Source organism: Aedes albopictus, chromosome 2 (genome assembly GCF_035046485.1).
Source record: "Aedes albopictus strain Foshan chromosome 2, AalbF5, whole genome shotgun sequence".
Classification (NCBI taxonomy): domain Eukaryota; kingdom Metazoa; phylum Arthropoda; class Insecta; order Diptera; family Culicidae; genus Aedes; species Aedes albopictus.
The window spans coordinates 340756467-340778566 of NC_085137.1; the positions used below are offsets into that span (position 1 = coordinate 340756467).

The 22100-nt window shown below is 42.0% G+C and overlaps 2 protein-coding genes and 1 long non-coding RNA gene across 4 annotated transcripts in view; 2 read left to right on the plus strand and 1 right to left on the minus strand.

Moving 5' to 3' along the window:
* The window catches only part of LOC109430941 (cuticlin-4), a 231799-nt gene that overhangs the window by 95515 nt on the left and 114184 nt on the right, over window positions 1-22100 (plus strand). The window lies entirely within an intron of this gene.
* Window positions 19012-19865, minus strand: LOC134287209 (uncharacterized). Its single transcript, XR_009997121.1, has 3 exons — window positions 19323-19865; window positions 19199-19269; window positions 19012-19137 (listed from the first exon to the last, which is right to left on the minus strand). It is a non-coding gene; the product is annotated as an uncharacterized LOC134287209 (long non-coding RNA).
* Window positions 20217-21849, plus strand: LOC134287210 (uncharacterized). Its single transcript, XM_062848886.1, has 2 exons — window positions 20217-21698; window positions 21752-21849. The coding sequence occupies exon 1, from the start codon at window positions 20381-20383 to the stop codon at window positions 21572-21574; it is 1194 nt and encodes a 397-aa protein (XP_062704870.1). The 5' UTR covers window positions 20217-20380; the 3' UTR covers window positions 21575-21698; window positions 21752-21849.

A 22100-nucleotide genomic window follows, 5' to 3' on the forward strand; every position in this document is an offset into this window, starting at 1 on the left:
CATCGTAAAAATAACCTTTAAAAGTTTCTGAAAGCTTGAAATCTGAAGATTTTTTTGGTAAGCTCAGCTCAAAATCTTGACAAAATTCAAATACTGCTATTTAATTTCGTCTAACGTTTCAGTCGGATATAGGACCTTCATCATGTCTGGCAGGACCGTTAACTGCTGTGAGGGAAAATTCGTTCCGCTGCGGACAACCTTTGTTCAATAGAACACATTGGAAGAAGAATTTGTGATAATTGAGTCCCTGATAAAGGTCCTATATGCGACCGAAACGTTGGACGAAATTAAATAGCAGAATTTGAATTTTATCGAGACTGAAAAAGCCATTTGCAAGTTACATTCCATCACAGTAGTAATCAAAACTGATACGGCTCAAAATCGACAAAATGGTCACTTACACCCCTTTGATTCTGGGCCCCTCAATTGTTGAAGAAGGTAAATAAAAAACGAATCCGTTTCCAGTTTCATAACCGTTAAATTGCAATTCACTTTGATGACTATTCGGTCCAGTGACCATTGGGCCTAAAGACCCAGCATCTCCGAGCACGTCGCTTCACGATTTGTTACATACGTCGAATGCAGCACAAGCTGAGAATAGACCAATCAGTAACTCACGATAAAATTCCAAACACTGCGCCAGTGCGGGTTAGTATCTTCCACCTGCATCTTGGGTCTCCTGTCGCGTGTCTGTTGCAACTTTTGTTAGCACAGAACAGACATCTTTGCATCATTGTTGCAGTCTTGCGCCTTATGAACTTCCTGACTGCACCATCTGCACAGCTTACTTCTGTCGATTGCTATACAGTTTCGCGCCAGGTGGCCATATTTCAGACACCTTTAGCACCCTTTCTGATATAGGGAGAACCTGAGACGGCATACTGAACAACCGACTTTGATTTTGTCGGTATTCATCGCTTTGTTGGATGCATTTACTGGAAGCTGAGCGATGTTTTCTACGTTCCGAACAGTCTTCCCAAACGCAGCGTTATCTCCACGCTTTCCAAATCACATTGCTCCTTCATGAAGATTCTCTCACTTCCTCTTCGGTGTACAAATCCTTACATTGGGTCGTCGCTTGAAGACACTTGGCTTTCAGGTGTACCTTTTCACCCATTAATTTCTCCGTAAGCTCTTGATATGCTGTGCTCCAGCCTGTGCGCGTCTGATCTTCTGGATGTCAGCACCAAACTCATTGAGTTGCAAATCCGACTTCGGCATACATGTCTTCGCTGTTTTTTTTTTGCATTTGGCGCTATCCCTTCTGCTTCTGTCCTTCCTGTTCCGGACCTCACACCACGGGGTATCACTATTTCATTGCTAAAGGTTGCTAATCGCTTCGTTCGTTGGTCTGGCATCCCCATTATTATCGACTTCAGCGGCTTCCGCTCTCTTCTTCAGTCTTATCCACTCTTTGATGGCTGTCCTTGGGTCAGGCTCACGCAGTTCGTCCGCTACAGTCCGCTACAGCTTCCATCTTGGATTGCTTTGCAAGTGAAATCCGTACACTTCGCAACTGCCATCTCTCTCACTAATTCTGTTGCTCAAGCTGCTTTTGTTACATCTGTTGATTGTGTTCTGTCGGCGACCTCGTCAGACCGCTTCTGGCGACCGGATTCATCATTCCGTTGCCGTTGATGATGCTGTTGTTATCTTCTTCCGTGGTTTAAGGGTTCCCCTACGAGCGGCTGTCTCCATTCGTCGTAAGTACTCGTCTGTTGATCTCATGGTTATCCATGTGGATAGAGAGGCCATGATATTAATATTGTCACAGTCGTTCATGGGGTACCGCGATCAGAGCCGACCTACGCTAGTCAGGAATCTTCAAGTAATCCTTCTTTCCTCCAGGCAAGATGACGAGTTTTGAACGTATACTAGGAAACCTGCCATAGTTTTAATCAGACGGGGGCAACCGTACCATTAGCTCACATGCAGTGTTTCTATATACATATTTTTCCTGTAAAGTATGGAAACTATGCTTTCTTTTAACGTATTGATGACATTCGTTGATCTTCTCGTTATTTTTGTACAAATAATTTTCCTTAGGTAGTGCCATAATTGGTACAGGCACCCTATTTCTTTTAATAATCAAAATGTGTATCCACATATTGCGCGGCAGTTTATCTTGAATGTGATAAGTAAGTATGTTGCAAAAGTCAAAATTTAATTATGACACGACGAAAATGCTTTGAAATTCATCGCCGACCAAATGCCGACCGTGAAGTAGGTTCTTATGTCCGTAAACAAAATCGCGTTTATGGGAACGTACCCGTGAACAAAGTTCTAGCCAATGTAAACAATGTGGCCCCTCTCATGAACTGATGGAGGATTTCTGGAACGAAAATCACGTTTCTGTGATCTTCCGTAGTGCCAATGCTCGATTTCGCAGGCGTTACGTTTAGTTTGCAGAACATAGTTCCTTGTTGTTCGTGTATCCATGATTTTTATTCATGGTGTAGAATCGTAGGCCTGGGTGGCCTCTGCTGTACATAGTAGCCGTCTCCATTCCACTCGGTCCATGGCTGTTTGTCTCCAGTTCCGCACTCAGCGTAGCGTCCGCAGATCGTCCTCCACTTGGTTGACCCACCTAGCACGCTGCGCTCCACATCTTCTTGTACCGGTCGGATGACTCTCGAGAACCATGTTAGTCGGGTTGCTATCCGACATCCTGATGACGTGACCTGCCCACCGTAGCCTCCCGATTTTCGCGGTATGGACGATGGTTGGTTCTCTCGGCAGCTGATGCAGTTCGTGATTCATTCGCCTTCTCCAATCCCGTCTTCCATCTGCACTCCGCCGTAGATGGTACGCAACACCTTCCGTTTAAAAACTCCAAGGGCGCGTTGGTCCTCTGCACGTAGCGTCCATGTTTCGTGCCCATAGTGGACGACCGGTCTAATCAGCGTTTTGTAGATAGTTAACTTCGTGTTACGGCGAACTTTATTCGATCGTAGAGTTCTGCGGAATCCAAAACAAGCACGATTTCTTGCCACAATGCGCCTCTGAATTTCTCTGCTGGTGTCGTTGTCAGCGGTCACCAGTGAGCCCCTAGGTGGTGCGAATAGAAACGGTTTTATTTTTCAAGCTAGCTAAACACACACCTACACACTCCCGGCACACAGCTTGTAAACACGCACGAGCGTTCAATTTTCTTGCAACCACCTCTCTCAGCGCGGTTGTCAAACACGCCGTCGCGACGCTGTTCGGAAATGGTAAACATGATCAATCCACCATTATTCCGATTTTATTCTCGTGTTCAAAGTTTATTATTTTCCATTCGCGATGGAAATTTTGATGAATAGTTGTTACAAAATTAACTAAAATAGGCTCAAAACAATGTTTATCCTTCTCCTCGGTTTCCAACGGATTGACAGTGGCAAATGGAGATATCGTGACAACAGTTTTGATTATATCCGCAGCACCTAGATAACAATACTCTTCAATCAATCACACAGGTTCAACAAGGTTTAACATAACCTCCATCTTCAATGTTTGGCTCCGGATGTTTGGCTCCCGATGAGAGAGCATATTGAGTCAGTCCGCGACACTCAGGTGAGCCCAAGTACACGAATTCTTCAACCTCCTCGATTTCATCACCGTCGATATAAATTCGGGGTGACGGGCGCGGTGATTCCTTCATGTACTTTGTCCGATTCGCCTGGCTTCACTCTTTAGTCAGATGTACGTTTCCACCATCGTCTCAAATTTACGGGCAATAATATCAATATCATCAGCAAAACCAAGCAGCTGAACGGATTTCGTGAAAGTCGTTCCACACGTGTTTATCCCCGCTCTCCTAATTACACAGCCGCGAGTACTTTGGCTTCCCAAACTAACATAGTGTTTAAGGCAGTAAAATGTTAAATCAATGTAATATTAAATAATTTCGGCTCAGTTATGCCCATATGGCGCCCGAACCTTTCAAATACACGAATAAGTAAAAAAAACTGTAAGTCGCTTCCCGAGAAAACAGACGCTTAGGCTTACAAAAGTAATCTCCTTTCTCTGTCAACTCACAACGAGCCGGAGCCACAGGGAGGTAGGGATTAGAGTTGCTGGGAACCCAGCTGGGGGTTCTGTAGTTTTTTTTTTGTTCGAGCAAACTATCTCGATGCGTCCAGTATTTAGATCTTTTGTGACAATACCCTTATCCTTAGTATCTAAAATTCTTGACAGATGTCAGATCATTTTGATAGATAATGCATGAGCGAAAAGAGGACAAAAACCAAGGCCGTTTTTGTCTTACTCATGCAGAACTGTCATTGTGGCCAGAGAATTGTCAAATCGTGCAATGAAAAATTGCTGATGGATGAATGGTTGAGGCGGTTTGAAACATGCTCGATCGTAAACGGAATCCGCAACGTGGGAAGGTCACCTTTTCGTGTTGCGCTATGATGATCTTCATTGTCACTTAAGTTCATCATTAATTTTTCGGCCAAACGGCATTCGGCCAAATGGCGTTTGGCCAAATGACGTTCGGCCAAATGACCCTGAACCTTAAAAATACTTTTTTTCTCTTTATTTTTGAGACTTTCAGCCCTGAGCTGGTTCGTCTCTTATTAAAAATACTTCATTGTGCCTTGCTGATAGATGATATGCCTACCCGAGACTACACTTCATGTTAGTAGAACAAACATGCTTTACGACTGATAAGTACAAGGACTCACTTGAATTTTTATTAGGTAACCCATTTTGTAAATTGACTGAGTGCAACTAGCCTAAAGCCACGGTTTTTTGTTGTTGAAAATTCAGAAAATTTGACCTAACAAAGTCAGTGTGCATTGACAATATCAAAAGGTGTTTTTGCTCCTATTTGAAGTTGAAACAAAGATGCACGCTGTTCGAAAATCTAAGTATCTGTCCAGGTTTCAAATAGTGGCAGTGTTGTTCTCTTCTTCAGTGGATATTTTATCGAACCTGTTGAGCTCAAAGTTGTTATGAAAATTGTCCCTATCAAACAAAAGTATAAGGTCATCTTTTTGTAACTTTACTGTAGGTTTTCCTAAAATTTTAAATTTTGCTGTAATGAAATAAATTATTTCTGTAAGTCACTGGCAAATACTCAACTGGACAGGTTATAGCAGAACAAAGCTAGGTGCAAGCATATTTTGTTACTTTGTATGAAAATCGGTTTATTGTTTATGAACATTGTTAACTATAACTGGCTTTGATAGAAAATGGCATTTTCTACCACTTTCTTCTATTCAATATGGCAATTCCAAATGCTGAAGTGCGATCTGGAAAGCTCGGGAGTCCAATTATGTGAAACTTGAAGTGAATATCTATCCGCACAGCACCAAAAGCAAAAAGTAAAACCTCCCACTGGAATCGTATCACTTTCCACGATCTTGAATTACTCGGGCTGGCAGGCCTGGACGCAGTATTAAATGTGGTGCTGGTTTTCCCCCTGTATCGAAAGTAGGTCACGTTGTTGTATTCACGATTATAGTCAATGAGAAAAGTGCGCTTTTTTCTTCACAAAGCACGAAAGAGAAAACCAAAACGCTGAAGAAGTAGGTGCGCGGCGGCTACGCTCAGTGTGTTTATCTCGTGGTATCGTTTGGAACGTGCTAAATGTTACTGGAGGATCTCGGGAGGCGGGGTGCACCTGGGGAAGCACGTGATGGCCTCCAGATTCGTTCGACGGGGGTATGTATGGGAATCCACAGCGAGCATGGTCGCGCCGTCATCTTCGTCGTCGTTTGCGTCGTCCGGAGTGCAATAATTAACATATCCATGACTGGCCGAAAAAGGTGAAATCTTCCTCCCAAGTAGGTCAAGTGTGCCGTATCGACGTCGTCGTCGTCGGTGTATTGGATGGGATGGGAGAGTTCATTCATATCTCCAGTCATTTAACATACAACTCGTAGCAAGGGCGTAGTCAGGCACGGAATTGGAGGCCATAGCCGGAGCCAGTTGATTTGTTTTTTTTTATACTTGATAGATACGCATAAAATATTGTCAGATTCGAACAACTCATAATTTATGTATTGTAATGTTGATAGACCCATAACCTATCACGATCGAGAGGGAATTCAGCCCCTGCCCTCCTAGTTACGCCCTTACCTGACATGGATAAATCTTGGTACTAAAACACGGCTGGCACCAGCAATAAAAGCCCAATTTTGATATTGAGGAAGTGGGCTCGTTGCTTGTTTTCGTGTTCGTGTTTATTGTTTTTTGCTTTCCCGCTTCGTTTCGCGACCGCGAACAAGGTTGAACGCGTGGCACCGGCGCGGCGCGACGCGGCAGAAGATTGTGGCGATGAGCAAAAATCGGCTGGCACCGACATGGAGGGTGAGAATTTAGCGAGCTGTTCAGAGGCAGCGCAGCAGTGTTCGGGTTCAATCAAGAGCACACTGACTGCCCGGTAGCCGCAGTGAAAGTCCAATGCTAATGGAGGTTAGGTAGACAGACAGTCGGTGAGGGGTTCTACAACGAGGTCATAGGCTTCTCTCCTCTACGCTGATCGCTGAATGATGCGGTGGGGTTCGCATGTATACACGTGTATGAGGGGGGTAGGATCGTAATAAATGAGTGCATGAATGATCGCACTGGCAAACAGTAGGAGTGCGCGTGCTCGCGTTCGGAAAGTGGATTACAGGGGGCCCGGCCGGTCTAGCTTTCGCAATTCGACATGGTATTGAAAGTGAATTTGAGGAAGAGTTTTTTATTAGAACTTTCACTTTCACCCATCGGACGGACCTGCATGGGTGTGTGGCCATGGATGGTAGAGAGTGAGGACGGCACATGAAAGTATCGCAGACTTCGAAGTGAAGGTAATATCTCCCAAATGTATTCAAGGGCGATAACATTAGTAGCTAAAAATCTCTGACATTCTATTGCTTGGCAATAATAATAAACACTATCAATTGAGTCAATAGCGTCGAAAGAATAAACCCAATCTGTGGTTAACCATCGAGTGATCGCGCTGTTGTGTTTTGTACAACACTTTGAAAAAATCTCGCTTTTTGTACTCAACATTAGCGTGGTGCTGACGGTAGTGGCTAACCGCGCAAGCTACGGTAGGTTAACCTTCACAGTACCAGGTATCAACATCAAAAGTTGAAAAATCTGTAAAATTGTCAAATTTCATCCAATTTTGATGAAATTTTACAGAAAATCACAAATGAGTTGAATTTTGGACTTATGCAATGGAACATCACCACTAGGGCAGTTCAGACTTTAACACCTATGTGCCTGAGCCTCATTTTGCACCCAATTTCAAAACTTCAAAAATCTGATTCTCAGCCGTTTCTCAACGAAAGTTAATGAAATGCCACTAGGGATGTGGCCACTTTCTGACCAGTTATGAAACCTAGCTTGCGACATATCAAACTTCATGATTTTTGCAAAGCAAGAGTATTGGGCCATGTTTCTAGAGATTTCGGATATACTGGCCACTTCTCCGGATGTTCCGGAAACCTGGTACCCCCAGGGAAGTGGCCACTTTCTGACCGGTTGTGAATCCTAGCTTGCGACATATCAAACATCATGATTTTTCAAAACAAGAGTATTGGACCATGTTTCTAGAAATTTCGGATAAACTGGCCACTTCTCCGGATGTTCCGGATCCTGGTTCCCCCAGGAAAGTGGCCACTTTCTGACCAGTTCTGAAACCTAGCTTGCGACATATCAAACTTCATGATTTTGCAAAACAAGAATATTGGGCCATGTTTCTAGAGATTTCGGATACATTGGCCACTTCTCCGGATGTTCCGGACCCAGGTGCCCCCAGGGAAATGGCCATTTACTGACCGGTTCTTAAACCTAGCTTGCGACATATCAAACTTCATGATTCTGCAACACAAGAGTATTGGACCATGTTTCCAGAAATTTCGGATACAGTGACCACTTCTCTTACGACATATAAAACTGTATGATTTTGCAAATCAAGAGTATTGGGCCATGTTTGTCGAGATTTTGGATGTACTGGTCACTTCACTGGATGTTCCGGAAACCTGGTGCCCCCAGGGATGTGGCCACTTACTGACCAGTTCAGAAACCTAGCTTGCGCCACATCAAACTTTATAGTTTTGCAAAACAAGAGTATTTCACCATGTTTCCAGAAATTTCGGATAGATTAGCCGCTTCTCCGGATGTTCCGGAAACCTGGTACCCCCAGGGAAGCGGCCACTTTCTGACCGGTTCGGAAACCTAGCTTGCGAAATATCAAACTTCATGATTTTGCTAAACATGGCCCAACATTCTTGATTTTCAAAATCATAAAGTTTGATTTGTCGCAAGCTAGGTTTCAGAACCGGCCAGAAAGTGGCCACATCCCTAGTGGCACCAGGTTTCCGGAACATCCGGAGAAGTGGTCACTGTATCCGAAATTTCTGGAAACATGGTTCAATACTCTTGTTTTGCAAAATCATGAAGTTTGATATGTTGCAAGCTAGGTTTCAGAACAAGTCAGAAAGTGGCCTCTTCCCTGGGGGCAAAAGGATCCGGAACATCCGGTGAAGTGGCCAGTGTATTCGAAATCTCTAGAAACATGGTCCAGTACTCTTGTTTTGCAAAATCACGAAGTTTGATGAGTCGCAAGCTAGGCTTCAGAACCGGTCAGAAAGTGGCCACTTCCCTGAGGCTCCAGGTTTTCGGAACATCCGGAGAAGTGACCAGTGTATCCGAAATCTCAAGAGACATGGCCCAATACTCTTGTTTTGCAAAAGCTTAAAGTTTGATATGTCGCAAGATAGGTTTCAGAACCGAGCAGAAAGTGTCCTCTTTCCTGGGAGCACCAGGTTTCCGAAACATCCGGTGAAGTGGCCAGTGTATCTGAAATCTTTAGAAACATGGTGCAGTACTCTTGTTTTGCAAAATCATAAAGTTTGATATGTCGCAAGCTAGGTTTCAGAACCGATCAGTAAATGGTCATTTCGCTGGGGGCACCTTGGTCCGGAACATCCGGAGAAGTGGCCAATGTATCCGAAATCTCTAGAAACATGGCCCAATACTCTTGTTTTGCAAAATCATGAAGTTTGATATGTCGCAAGCTAGGTTTTTGAACCGGTCAGTAAGTGGCCACATCCCTGGGGGCACCAGGTTTCCGGAACATCCGGTGAAGTGACCAGTACATCCAAAATCTCTACAAACTGATGGCGGTGCAAATCAAGAAGGCGACGGAGAACATCCTTAGCAACCAAGCAAGCACTGAAAAACAGTGACAATATTTGATAGTTCAATAAATAGTTATTATCGTTCTGTTCGTCAACCAGTTAAGACCTGTTGTTTAATTAGTCTACCGATCTACGGTCTCACTATAGTCCAAGAGGTTATGGGCCTGCGGATTTAATTTCTCGAAAATGGAACGATCAGGAATCATCAAGCTCAACAACGAACACTACGATGCGTGGAAGCTCGAAGTCGAATTCCTGCTGGTGACAGAAGGCTTATGGAAGTACGTCGAACCGGGAGTGAAGCCGGCAGCGGCTGCTGATGGTTCGAATGCTGCGGCGCTGGTGGCTTGGGAAGAAGGAGATCAAAAGGCGCGTGCGACCATTGGACTATTGCTCAGTCGGAGTCAGCACGGCCTAATCCGGAACACCAAGACAGCGAAGGAAGTTTGGGCAAACTTGAAACGGCAGCATGAGAAGAAGTCTCTGACATCCAAAGTACACCTACTGAAGCGGATTTGCGACCTGAAATTCAACGAAGGGGACGACATCGTAGAACATTTGATCGAGTTTGAAGACCTTTTCGAGAAGCTTTCGAATGCTGGAACGAAACTGGATAACGATCTTCAAGTGGTCCTGGTTTTCCGAAGCCTTCCGAGTTCGTTCGATGCGTTAACCACAACCCTGGAGAATCGCTCCGATGAAGAACTGACGTTGGCGTTCGTGAAGGACAAGATCATCAATGAGGTACAGAAGCGGAAAGAAATTGTTCCGGCCGATTCATCGGTTCTCAAGGTAAATGGGAAGCTGAAGACAATCGTGTGCCATCATTGTCAGAAAGCTGGTCACAAGAAACGTGATTGCAAGCTCCTGGCGAAGCAGGACAAAGATCTCGATGCTCGAAGCCAAAAGTTTGGAAGTCATGAAAGCAGGCGAACCTTCAAGAATCCACCAAAAGCGAGAGTTGCGGCATCTGAGGAAGAAGCCTTCGTATTCAGTGCGAGGGAAGGTCCAACCGATCAATGGATTGTTGATTCAGGAGCAAGTTCCCACATGTGCGCTAATTTGGATTACTTCGAGGAGGTTCAAGAGCCGAACGCAGGAACGCCAGGATTCGTGACCGTTGCGGATGGTGAAAAAGCTATCGTCAAAGGTGTCGGAAGTTGCCAGTTGGATTGCTACGGACAAGATGGAGTCGCCAAGAAGATTACGCTTACTCAGGTGCTGTATGTTCCCGACTTGGATATGAACCTAGTTTCTGTGGGACAGCTGGTCGCCAAAGGAGCTAAAGTCATTTTTGATCAGAGCGGATGCACCATTGCACGGGAGGATCGAGTCGCTGCTGTAGCTGTGCGAAGAAATGGACTATACCACTTGCGAATGGTGGAGCGGTCAAATGCAATGAAAGCTGAATGCTGTGAAAAGGAGTGTATTCATGACTGGCATAAGAAGCTCGGACATCGTGACGTTCAAGCAATACAAGATTTGGAACACCGGCAGCTAGCGACTGGAATCAAGATACGTAACTGTGGCACCAAGATCACGTGTGAAACTTGCCTTGCTGGAAAATTTGCTCGTTTGCCATTTCCAAAGAAAGCGATGAAGAAATCAGTAGCGGTGATGGACTTGGTACACACGGATCTGTGCGGACCAATGAGGACGGCAACCCCAGGAGGTCGACGGTATTTTCTCACACTAATTGATGACCACAGTAGATATACCGTGCTGTACTTGTTACGGGAGAAATCGGAAACTGTTGGTGCAATTGAAGATTATGTGCTGAAGATGAGAACCCTATTTGGCAGACCGCCGAAGAAGCTGAGATCGGACCAAGGTGGTGAATATCGTAGCGGTGAGTTGATAAAGTTTCTGAAGCGTGAAGGGATCCAGCAGGAGTTTACCACGGCCTACACACCACAACAAAATGGAATTGCGGAGCGCAAAAATCGTTCATTGGTTGAAATGGCGAGGTGTTTACTCTTGGAGGCTGGAATGCATAACCGCTATTGGGGAGAAGCCATCAACACTGCGAATTTCCTGCAAAATATATTGCCGACCAAGTCAGCTGAGCGAACACCTTTTGAAAACTGGCATGGATTCAAACCGGACATGGGAATGTTGCAAGTATTTGGATCGGAAGCGTACGTGTCACGGTGTGTCTGGTGGACAACATTAATTTAAAAAAATCGGTATCGCTGAGACACCCACCAAACGAAAGCTAAGGGTCCCCCCTTTCATTTGAGACTTGAAAAAGAAAGTTCTATCGGCGGGTCTAGAACATTTTTTTTTCGAAAAATATGATATTTTTTCATTTTTTTTCGAAGAACACTTTCATGACAAAACACTATTTTTCCATTGCAAGCATATATTTTTTATATTATGTTTATTATTCTACAGTCCCATGTGAATGGGAATTCCAGCAGATGGCAGTTTTGTGTTTATGGACAGTGTGGTGAAAGTACTAGAACAGTGAGTATAAAATCGAGTTATATGCTGTTCCTTTGAATTCCAATCAAGATTCCAATAATGTGTTTGCATCCTATGATAGATACGTATACGTCTTTAGGGTCTCGTATTTTACTGGCACAAGCAGGTCACCAGTCGACCAACTTTACAGCACTTACCGTCATTTGGTTCTTCAGATTTGTGCTCTTGAAATTTCGGGGTGTGACTTCGTCATATATTCTCCTCAAACAGCTTCTCAACTTCAATGCGCGTCTGGTACTCAAGACACATGTTTTCTTTCGTCTTCTTCTTTTTGGCGTAACGTCCCTACAGGGACAAAGCCTGCTTCTTAGCTTGTTCTATGAGCACTGTAGGAGATATAATACTTGTTGTTCGATTTGTTTGAAATTTTCTTTTTTTTTTATCTCCTACAAGCGCTTTCACAGTTTTTAACTAAACACTTCCTTTGTCAATTACTATTTTGCATGTGAATAGCGTGTGACTTGCACGAAAATACTGCATGCTCATTCAAGTCGAGGAAATTTCCTTCACGAAAAGGTCCTGGACTGACCGGAAATCGAACCCGTCATCCTCAGCATAGTTATGCTGGATACTCACGCGTTTGCAGCTGTGGCTTTATGGGCCCTTTTCGTTATCAAAAACAAATCATCGGTGAACAAATCGGTTCTGGTCACTCGTTGACGCCGGTTTCCATCTGGATGGCAGTTCGTGAATATTTGAGAGCTTCATCTGATCAGCCTGATCTCTGGGTTTTGCCCGCAAATATTCAGCAACCGCAGCAACTTTATGAGAAGTCTGAATGATGTTCAACAAGTTTCAATGTACTTCAGATTTCGTGCAACAAGTTGCCTTTGATCATCTTCCTGTAGCATCTAGAACACAACTGCAACGAGCAATTTCTTTCTGCGTCATCAGTAGTAGCGCTAGATCTGCCACGTTTGCCCTTTATGAGAAGTTGTAGTTCTTTGCAGCACTACATATTTCACAAACAAGTGCCGCAACTCCATGTAGATGGTTTCAAATAATATGTAAGCTTATAGAGAGTAAATCCTATGGGTATATTCGCCACCATTGAATGAGATAAATTTAAATGAGCAATTCCGATTTTTTTTGTGGGGTAGTACTAACTGCTATCTCTGATATCTTTCAGAAAAAAAGTTGTCATAATATCAACATCCTGCAAGTAGAAACAAGAGCAAGTTAAGACATTTTCAATCTGTTCTGATTAATATGTATGTGCTCAGACATATGTACTTAAATGTAAAACAAGTGTATATGTCAATAAAGCTGTTGAACTGAATGAAAAGTTGCTAACTCGTCTATAATGCCATAATGCCATGATGCTAACAGAAGATCAAACTATTGATAACCAACAGATTAGCACATTGTTCTCACTACATATATATTGTGCAACCGTTAGACATGTAGCATTAATTATTCTACACCCAAACCTTATTTTACGTCCACTATTGGCTTAGCGAAAAAAAATTCTACCGGCAAAATAATGATCAAAATACACATTTTTATATTTTTGTACACTTCTCCCAATCACGAAGATGTTTTAAAAAATATAAAACTGTTGAGTTTGCTCATTGTCTTAGCGGTAGAATTTTTTGTCGCTCAGCCAAGCATGGACGTAAAAAAAGGATGAGGTGTATTTTTGTCAGTTGAGTTTACAAAGATATACGGTTACTAATATTTTTATGTCTAATTACCCGTTATTAGACAATTTTACTAAACAAATCTAAAACAGTGAATATTAACTGCTTTCGATGATAATTTTGGCGGAAAAATACTTCTTCAAACACAAAACGTACTCTTTGGTTTGGTTTTCCTCGTCACTTAGCGGGTTCTTGTCGTAGTTGTTTCTTTAAAAGTAAGAAGTTATACCTAACTGAAATAGTCTAAATTAACTAAATATATTTAAGTCTTGGGTACCATAAAGTTACACAAATTGAACAAATATCGACATGTGATAATTCTATCCGAGCCACGGCATACAGGGATATAAGACAGACCTTCACGTTGATGAAATTGGTGTAGAGTTCTAGATCGTTTCATTCATGCTTTTGAACGATTTAAATTGCATCATCAAAAAACTTTCAGTCTTCCGAAATGGATTACCTTCCAAATGTTGTGCCCCGTTATCCGAGCTACTTTGATGTATGTTATATTTTTGTTGACATTACTCGGCCTACTTCGATCGTAAAACTGTTAAATCATGAGACACTGTCAATAAAAAAATAAGAAAATTGCAGCCGCAATAACTACTTTCACATGTATAAAAGGCGAAGTTTATTTGTACATATGCCCAAATACTGCTGAAATTCGAAACCACCACTGCCTTAAATATTGTTTTTTGCACTTTATGTCTAAGCACTATTTTGTAAGGGAAATTTTTAATTTTTGATTTGACCCGTTTACTCTTTTAAAAGGACACTAATGGGCGACCTCATACAAGCCCATTTGGCTACACTCAAGGTTGAAAAGAGAAAAAACACAAGTCTCAAAGATAGTAATATTTGAAAAAAAAAAATTGTTCTAGATCCGCCGATAGAACTTTCTCATTTTAGTCTCAAATGAAAGAGGGGACCTTCAGCTTTCGTTTGGTGGGTGTTTTAGCGATACCGATTTTTTTAAATTAATTTTGTTCTGCCAGACACACCGTGGTGTTCGTGCCGGATGCTAGGCGGACGAAGCTTGATGCGAAGGCCGAGAAGCTGATTTTCGTGGGATATTCACAGCAGCACAAAGCATGGCGGTTCATCAATACGATATCGAATCAGATCACCATTAGCCGGGATGCACGTTTTTTGAACACCTATCAAACTACTGAGGAGACTCCAGGAGAAGTTGAAGACGATCAATATTTTCAATTGCCGCCCGTGGAACAGGACTCCGAACAAGCTGAACTTTTGACGAATGATGCAAATCCGGAAGATTTGGATGAAAACCTGGATGAGTCGTTTTATGAAGATGCCGGGGTTCTAGAAGATCAAGAGATTCAGGAGGAGCAAGTTCGAATGGAGCATGAAAATATTTGTGAAACACCAAGACGATCGTGTCGTTCAACTAAAGGAGTGGCTCCGGATCGCTACAATGCCGTTGGAAATGCAATACAACATGAACTGAAGGAACCGAGCAGTTACAAAGAAGCCATGACTGGTCCGTGTAAGGAACTGTGGAAAGAAGCTATCGAAGACGAGCTCCAATCGCTGCATCAAAACCATGTGTGGGACTTTGAAGCATTGCCAGCTGGAAAGAAAACAATCGGCTGCCGCTGGATTTTCAAGAGGAAGACAGATGAGCAAGGCCAAGTGGTGAGATACAAAGCTCGATTGGTGGCTCAAGGCTACACTCAAAAATTTGGAGAAGACTACGATGAGGTATTCGCTCCCGTTGTCAAGCAAATCACCTACCGCACGCTGTTTTCTGTGGCAAGTCAAAAGAAGATGCTGATAAAACATGCTGATGTGAAGACTGCCTATTTGAACGGAGAGCTGCAGGAAACAGTCTACATGCGTCTACCACCAGGCGTTGCAGCTGAAGGAGAAAACATGGTTTGTCGACTTCGCAAAGGACTGTACGGACTGAAGCAAGCTGCACGGATTTGGAACCATAAGCTAGATGATACTCTCAAGAAGATGGGATTCCACCCTTCCGTGAATGATTCTTGCCTGTACGTGAAGCGCAGCTGTGACGGTAAGGTTTCGTATATTGCTGTTTACGTGGACGATTTTGTCATTGTTTGCAACACGGAGGAAGAATATGATGCCATAATCAAGGATTTGAATCGTCATTTCAAAGTAACGTCCTTAGGGGACATTAAGCATTTCTTGGGAATCCAAGTTAACCGTACCGAAGAACACATTTCCCTAAATCAAGCAACATACATTCGTAAAATGCTGACCAGATTTGGATTGGAGGATGCGAAACCCAGCAAAATACCGTTGGATCCTGGACACCTACAGACAAAGGAGGAGAAAGCGCTACCCAACAATCGTCAATACGCAAGCCTTATAGGAGGGTTGCTGTATGTGGCCACGAATACTCGACCGGACATTGCTGCAGCTGTTTCGATCCTTGGAAGGAAGGTAAGCTGTCCCACCAATTCCGACTGGACAGAAGCAAAACGTGTACTTCGCTACCTCAAAGGATCAATCGACCACGAACTAATACTTGGAGTGGATACAACACCTTTGGAAATATTTGTCGACGCTGACTGGGCAGGAGATTCACACGATCGGAAGTCTACAACTGGATACTTGTTTCGATACGCCGGTGGAATGGTCGGGTGGTGCTCAAGAAAGCAGGACTGTGTCACGCTGAGCAGCTCGGAAGCCGAATATGTTGCATTGGCCGAAAGTTGCAAGGAGCTAAAATGGATACTGCGACTGTTTGAAGACTTGGGAGTTCAAATGAATCTGCCTGTAATCATCAACGAAGACAATCAAAGCGCTATCAAACTACTCGATGCAAACTCAAGTGGACGTCGTTCAAAACACGTTGACACGAGGTATCACTTTGTTCGCCAGATGAAGCAAGAAGAAGTTATCAAACCGCAATATCTATCAGCAAATGATATGATCGCCGATATGATGACAAAACCACTTCAACGGGTGAAGCAAACACGATTTCGGGAAGCTGCCCGGATACTACCGTCGAGGAGGAGTGATGGCGGTGCAAATCAAGAAGGCGACGGAGAACATCCTTAGCAACCAAGCAAGCACTGAAAAACAGTGACAATATTTGATAGTTCAATAAATAGTTATTATCGTTCTGTTCGTCAACCAGTTAAGACCTGTTGTTTAATTAGTCTACCGATCTACGGTCTCACTATAGTCCAAGACAAACATGGTCCAATACTCTTGATTTGCAAAATCATACAGTTTTATATGTCGTAAGCTAGGTTTCAGAACCGGTCAGAAAGTGGACACATTCCTAGGGGCACCAGGTTTCCGGAACATCCGGAGAAGTGGTCACTGTATCCAAAATTTCTGGGAACATGGTCCAATACTCTTGTTTTGAAAAATCATGAAGTTTGATATGTCGCAAGCTAGGTTTCAGAACCGGTCAGAAAGTGGCCATTTCCCTGGGGGCATCTGGGTCCGGAACATCCGAAGAACTGGCCAGTGTATCCGAAATCTCTAGAAACATGGCCCAATACTCTTGTTTTGCAAAATCATGAAGTTTGATATGTCGCAAGCTAGGTTTCAGAATCAGATTTTTGAAGTTTTGAAATTAGGTGCAAAATGAGGCTCAGACACATACAGTGTATCAAACAATTGTCCGTACAGCAATTTCTTTATCAACATAATTTTTCATTCAAATGTTTTTAACTTTTTTATACGTCAATCAAAAACGCTGAAAAGTTGACTAATCATGAATCATATATTAATGCTCCATTGGTAAAATTTTGAACGAGATCGAATAGGTTTTCTGAAAGTTTTAGAACTTTTAGTAAAATCTATAAGATTTTTGAACACATATTTAAAACATTATATCTCAATATGTACTCGATGAAACTTTTTCATTTTTTTTTTTGTGTTACAGCTTAAACCTAAGGTTTTCATATGCAGCTACGTTTAAGGTTTTATATTCATTACAAAAAAAGGGGAAAAATGTGCTTATGTAGTGGACGATATTCTAAAAAATACTATATTTTGCATATATAATCTGCCAAACGTTTTCCACCAATAAAAGTGCATTAACTGAACGAAAAGTGCATTGGACCTACTCTTCATATGTAGTTTAGTAGGTCCTGTATAAAAAAATTGCATTAAGAGAGTTTAAAAAAGTTGAAAACACTTGGCACTTTTATTGATCAAAATATGATAAATTTTCAAATAATACTTTGAACATATACAGATTTTTCATGTTTTTTGTAGAGAATATGAAACCTTAAACAAAGCTGCATATGAAAGCACAGTGGTGCGAGGGCGGTCGAAACCTAAAAAATGAAAATGCTTTTCATGTAGATAAAATATTTTTGTCAGATTATCAAATATTTCAACTGTAGAAATCCAAAATTTCATATCGATCCATTGAAATTTGAATTTTTGACAGCCTCCTGAACGGACTGTGGTTTATGGCCTTCATACAAAATCTAAAATGTTTATTCACAGCTATGCCAGTGTCCCGTGCTTTAATAAACGCATGAACTATAATAGTTGCTTTGAAGGCTTTGTTCGTAGATATGTGAAGATCATCTGTATGGCATTTAAGTTGTGGAAAAGCTGCCTAAAAATGAGTTATCCTTCGATATTCTTGAAAATTACTCATTTTTGAATCAAAATTGATCTAAAACTATAGTAGGACGTGCGCGCCCGTGATGTGGTTGTGCGATTTTGTAAGCCTAAGACTAGTGCTTTCGATTGGTGCATGATATATTTGTGAAAACTTGCGATAGATTTCATGATTTTCATATGTTTTTGAGGGTTTTGGGTAAGAGGTTTTGGCTGGCTTTTGTTCAGCAACGCACCTTTGTGCAATCCTTGGTGCAAAACTAGAGTCCTGTCAAATTTTCAGCCATTTCGGTGGTAATTTAATGGTGGCCCAAGAGCAAAATAGGTTTATATGGGAATTACTACGGAGAATTTTCAAAAAAGGTTCTCCGCGCTGTAGAGCATTAACACATGGATGAAGTCACCACTATACAGATCAAATAAATGATCGTAGTGATATCATGTCTCCAACACAGGGAAGAAAGGGTTGTTCCGAATTTAGGCCGGAAAAACCTGGGGTACCCAGGTATCAAAACAGGGGCTTTTTGAGAAAAACACGCGAAAAAATAAGCATAAAATTTTTCACTATATATTTGAATGAAATTTTATATGAATTCTGCCAAGTATTGCTTGATTTAGAACAGATTTATCCGATGGCACTACACTTAGTACTGAAACAGTGGAATTTAACATACTTGGCGTCTTGTACCGACTTTTCGAACCCTCTAAGCAGAATACCCTCTTCGAATGAGTGTAATCAGTTTCGTACCTTTTAATTCCGCCCTATGTTGCTTATCCTTTGACAGATACGCGTATTTCGACTACCACTTGTAATCTTCCTCAGTGTCAGATATCCTCTTGGAGTGGATAACTGACACTGAGGAAGATTACAAGTGGTAGTCGAAATACGCGTATCTGTCAAAGGATAAGCAGCATAGGGCGGAATTAAAAGGTACGAAACTGATCACACTCATTCGAAGATACTTGGCGTGTCAAAATTATTTCTCATATTATTTCCAAACTATTTAATAAGTAGAATACTTTAACGAACATAGTACTTTAATCACTTAGTAACATTTTGTGTAAATAAAAGAAAAATGACAAACTAGACCCAGTTTACGTCATAACATTTCCAATACCTTTACATGTTCGATAAGTCTTGCTGTTCCTCAAAATTGTTATATATTTCTGAATCTATTACTATATTGACGACGACTGTTTTGAAGACTTTCGAATAGTTTTGGCGTTTCAGTCTTTTCGGGGTCAAAAACAACTAAATGTTTTCTTCTTCCAACGTTTCGATCCTTATTGGATCTTCCTCAGGGAATCTGTAATTTATTATAATCGTTTTTATAGGTTTTAACACTTTGGACTACACTTAACACATACCGAATGAAATTGTTGCTTTTTCGTCCAGTGGTAGTTTTTTAAAACTTTTAACCGTCATTTGTTGTTTTTTGCTATAAAAGATTATTGTCAATTAAGGAATACCTTAATGTCACTGTCTACTTACAATTTGTCCGTTTTTTCTGTTCCGAAAAACCTTCAAATTCAAAAAGATATTTTCGTTGGTCGGAAACCGGACCGCTATCCACTACCTTTACGTACAACTTTCAAAATGACAGTTTTAGTTTGTTCTATTCGTGCGTTGTGTGTTCGGTTTCAGTCGTGTCAGTGTCGTCAGTTTGTGTCATGTTTACATTCGGTCTGTTTTGGTTGTTTGATTTTGTTCTTTTTACGTTCATGATAGAGTGGAGTAGACCAGCGTAGACTACGTTCAGATTGTCTGTGTCAGTACGTTTGTTTACCGTGTGTGGCGTGTTGTATATGTGACAACTTTCCAAGATGGGAAGATTTGATGGTTTTTGTGTCCTATCTAATATCTTCACATCGTCAAGTCTGAAAACATGGTCATTTTCTGCTGCGTGGTCTACTAGCGCTGTCTTTTCCCTAATACTAATAATCGCTGCGTCTGCATTGGTGTGTCCTGCTTCTCTCAGTGTCGTCAGTCTGCGTACGTTTGAGCGATGTCCCGATATGCGCGTTTTCAGCTTCGTCGTTGTCAACGAACGACGAGTGAACAACGGCATTGTACGGCGCCTCGAAAATTTGGGTCTACTGGATGCAGCAACAGCGAGACGATTGCGTACCTACAAAGCAGTGTGCCCGAGAATATACGGACAGCCAAAAACACACAAACCCGGGCTGCCGTTACGGCCGGTGGTGCCGTGTATGACGTCTCCATCGTACGAACTATCAAAATTCGTAGGAGCGATCATACAACGCTCGTTGCACAGTAAGTACAACATCTCGGACTCGTTTAAGTTTTGCGAGTTGGTGAACACGGTTACCCTACCGGAGGGATACGTCATGGTATCGTTTGATGTCGTCTCTTTGTTCACATGTATTCCACAAACACTAGTGCGAAAGAGCATCATAAAACACTGGGATGAAATTGGTACACACACCGACATTTGTCTCGACCTATTTCTGGAGGTTACAGCCTTTTGCATAGAATGTAGCTATTTTTCGTTCAATGGCTCTTTCTATAAGCAGAAATTTGGCACGGCTATGGGGAACCCCCTCTCTCCGATGATAGCCGACCTGGTCATGGAAGATATTCTAGATCAGGCAGTAGAAGCTGTACCATTTCCAATCCCATACCTAAAAAAGTATGTGGATGATTTATTCCTAGCTCTCCCTGGGGATAAAATAGAAATGGTTCAGGAAATTTTCAACAGCCAAGACGAAAATCTCCAGTTTACAGTCGAACGAGAGCAGAACAATCGGTTACCGTTTCTTGATATGGTTATGACAAGAAACCAGAACCAAACCATAACAACCGAATGGTATATGAAGCCTATATCGTCGGGGCGGTTTCTAAACTATCGATCGCTGCACTCGTTTCACCAAAAAATGAATGTAGCTTTCAATTTCGCCAAACGGGTGTACACGTTTACGACGAACCATCGAGAAGAAGAAGTTGAAAGCGTAATTCGTCGGCAACTCCTGGTTAACGATTATCCGAATACGTTGATCAGCCGAGTAATCAATAGGGTGAAACTACACAGACAACAAGTGGATACAGCTATGGAAACGAACGAAAACAGACCAGATGAGGGAGAAACTGTTTTTCGTTCGCTCACCAATATCGATGGACTCTCACAACAGATAATCAAAACACTGAGAAGGGAATATCCAACACGAATTGCCACCAAAACAACAAACACGGTTGGCGCGTTACTACCACAGATTAAGGACAAGACACCCAATGACGAACAGAGTAATATAATATACAAAATCAACTGCGACAACTGTGATGGCTGCTACATTGGGATGACAACGACGAAGCTGAAAACGCGCATATCGGGACATCGCTCAAACGTACGCAGACTGACGACACTGAGAGAAGCAGGACACACCAATGCAGACGCAGCGATTATTAGTATTAGGGAAAAGACAGCGCTAGTAGACCACGCAGCAGAAAATGACCATGTTTTCAGACTTGACGATGTGAAGATATTAGATAGGACACAAAAACCATCAAATCTTCCCATCTTGGAAAGTTGTCACATATACAACACGCCACACACGGTAAACAAACGTACTGACACAGACAATCTGAACGTAGTCTACGCTGGTCTACTCCACTCTATCATGAACGTAAAAAGAACAAAATCAAACAACCAAAACAGACCGAATGTAAACATGACACAAACTGACGACACTGACACGACTGAAACCGAACACACAACGCACGAATAGAACAAACTAAAACTGTCATTTTGAAAGTTGTACGTAAAGGTAGTGGATAGCGGTCCGGTTTCCGACCAACGAAAATATCTTTTTGAATTTGAAGGTTTTTCGGAACAGAAAAAACGGACAAATTGTAAGTAGACAGTGACATTAAGGTATTCCTTAATTGACAATAATCTTTTATAGCAAAAAACAACAAATGACGGTTAAAAGTTTTAAAAAACTACCACTGGACGAAAAAGCAACAATTTCATTCGGTATGTGTTAAGTGTAGTCCAAAGTGTTAAAACCTATAAAAACGATTATAATAAATTACAGATTCCCTGAGAAAGATCCAATAAGGATCGAAACGTTGGAAGAAGAAAACATTTAGTTGTTTTTGACCCCGAAAAGACTGAAACGCCAAAACTATTCGAAAATGAATCTATTACGCGATTTTCTTAGGCTATCAAATGGTCGGCGTTAAGTCAGAGGGGACCAAGTAACAAAATTGACGAAAATTAGATTTTCAAGGCATATGATTAAGAATTACTTG

Coding starts and splice junctions, on each gene's coding strand:
- LOC134287210 (XM_062848886.1), top strand. CDS start 20,381: ATGGGGAACCCCCTCTCTCCGATGATAGCCGACCTGGTCATGGAAGAT.